This window comes from Sinocyclocheilus rhinocerous, unplaced genomic scaffold, assembly GCF_001515625.1.
Source record: "Sinocyclocheilus rhinocerous isolate Xijiao unplaced genomic scaffold, SAMN03320098_v1.1 scaffold2467, whole genome shotgun sequence".
Classification (NCBI taxonomy): domain Eukaryota; kingdom Metazoa; phylum Chordata; class Actinopteri; order Cypriniformes; family Cyprinidae; genus Sinocyclocheilus; species Sinocyclocheilus rhinocerous.
The window spans coordinates 1,921-2,761 of record NW_015638998.1 but is presented as its reverse complement, the minus strand read 5'-3'; the positions used below and the strand labels follow the sequence as shown (position 1 = coordinate 2,761).

Here is an 841-nt window from a genome sequence, read left to right as displayed (position 1 = left end):
TAAAGTTTACAGCACCTGGTATTCCCAGGCGGTCTCCCATCCAAGTACTAACCAGGCCCGACCCTGCTTAGCTTCCGAGATCAGACGAGATCTGGCGCAGACAGGGTGGTATGGCCGTAAGCAAGGCCTGCCACAAAGAGTGAGCTATTTAAAGATCAGCCACTCTATAGGCCAGTGTATTAGATAAGTAGTGAAGAAAACGTTTGTAACAGATCTAGTAAGCTGTTACCTTACTTTTGTGTTTAAAGTCAGTGGTAATTTTCCTCCCAGTCATGAGGGGGCGTGAGGGAGTCATTATCAGTGAAGTTTCTCTAGATCAGAGAATAAGAGGAGTGGGAAGTTTGAGGAAGGACACTTGTGAGCTGGGAGTGTTTGCTCTCTCCATGCTTACTCAAACCCTTATTTGAGGAATATTGGTGTTCTACATCTCAATGTAAGTAGCTTTATTGTTTCTTTAATATTGTCAGAGGTTTTATGGTTGGTAATGTACTTTGTATCCTGAACCTCATGTTGTATTGTTTGTCTAGAGGGTTTGTGTATCCACTTAATTTTGAGGGCATTTCAACTCAACTGGTCGATGTTTCTGATTTACCATTTACTTCAACCTTGGAGTTTCGTCTGAACTGCTCTCTACTCTACTCTGGATTATCGCTATGGATGATCTTGGACTTTATCCTTTTAACATCCTAAACATCTACAATACTGTGATGAACCAAGGACATTTGTGGTTATTCAGAACTTTAATGTGAATGGACATCTAAAAGGTTTTGTCTCTAAATAGGGACAGACCAGGAGTGCTGTTGCACAATATATGGTTTAGATGTATATGGTATTGGATGTT

The 841-nt window shown here is 40.9% G+C and overlaps 1 protein-coding gene across 1 annotated transcript in view; it reads left to right on the top strand.

Annotated features, from left to right (window-relative positions):
* LOC107750954 (uncharacterized) overlaps positions 1-407 on the top strand; it is a 7,306-nt gene extending 6,899 nt beyond the window's left edge. The window contains exon 3 of the mRNA XM_016566533.1: positions 249-407. Within this exon, the coding sequence (XP_016422019.1) occupies positions 249-407 (159 nt within the window). The remainder of the gene's footprint in view (positions 1-248) is intronic.
* Positions 408-841: the final 434 nt, after the last annotated feature.